This window comes from Penaeus monodon, chromosome 23 (genome assembly GCF_015228065.2).
Source record: "Penaeus monodon isolate SGIC_2016 chromosome 23, NSTDA_Pmon_1, whole genome shotgun sequence".
Classification (NCBI taxonomy): Eukaryota; Metazoa; Arthropoda; class Malacostraca; order Decapoda; family Penaeidae; genus Penaeus; species Penaeus monodon.
This window is the reverse complement of record NC_051408.1, coordinates 1,140,870-1,141,226: the sequence shown is the minus strand read 5'-3', so window position 1 is coordinate 1,141,226 and position 357 is coordinate 1,140,870. Positions and strand designations below refer to the sequence as shown.

The 357-nt window shown below is 48.7% G+C and overlaps 1 protein-coding gene across 2 annotated transcripts in view; it reads left to right on the top strand.

Annotated features, from left to right (window-relative positions):
- Nucleotides 1-357, top strand: part of LOC119587695 — a 14,299-nt gene that overhangs the window by 9,707 nt on the left and 4,235 nt on the right. For both annotated transcript variants that reach the window (XM_037936375.1, XM_037936374.1), the window contains exon 3: nt 60-168. In XM_037936375.1, coding sequence (XP_037792303.1) covers nt 60-168 — 109 coding nt within the window. The remainder of the gene's footprint in view (nt 1-59; nt 169-357) is intronic.

The following is a 357-nucleotide window of genomic DNA, read 5'->3' as shown; positions in this document are numbered from 1 at the left end:
GTAGTAGGATCCCATATCAGACTAGCTCGTGCAAAGACTAACACAACCTTCCTCCTCAGCTGCACGGAATAGCCACCTGCGCCTTCTACGGCTATGAGCTGGCCGTCCACTACAGGTGCCACTGGAACCATGGCATTCGCTGGTGCCAGTACTACCTCTACCACACAGGTAAGCGCCGGCTCGATTGCCTGCCAGTCGCCTCGTCGAGATTATATGTAGACACGCACACACACACCAGAAAAATAAAGAAAAAAGCATCAAAGTTCCAACGGGCCTTTTAGCTTCCTCATGGCACTGAGATTTTGCCTTGTTCTCCATGACTCGTGCACACAAATGTGTATGTATATATATAATATA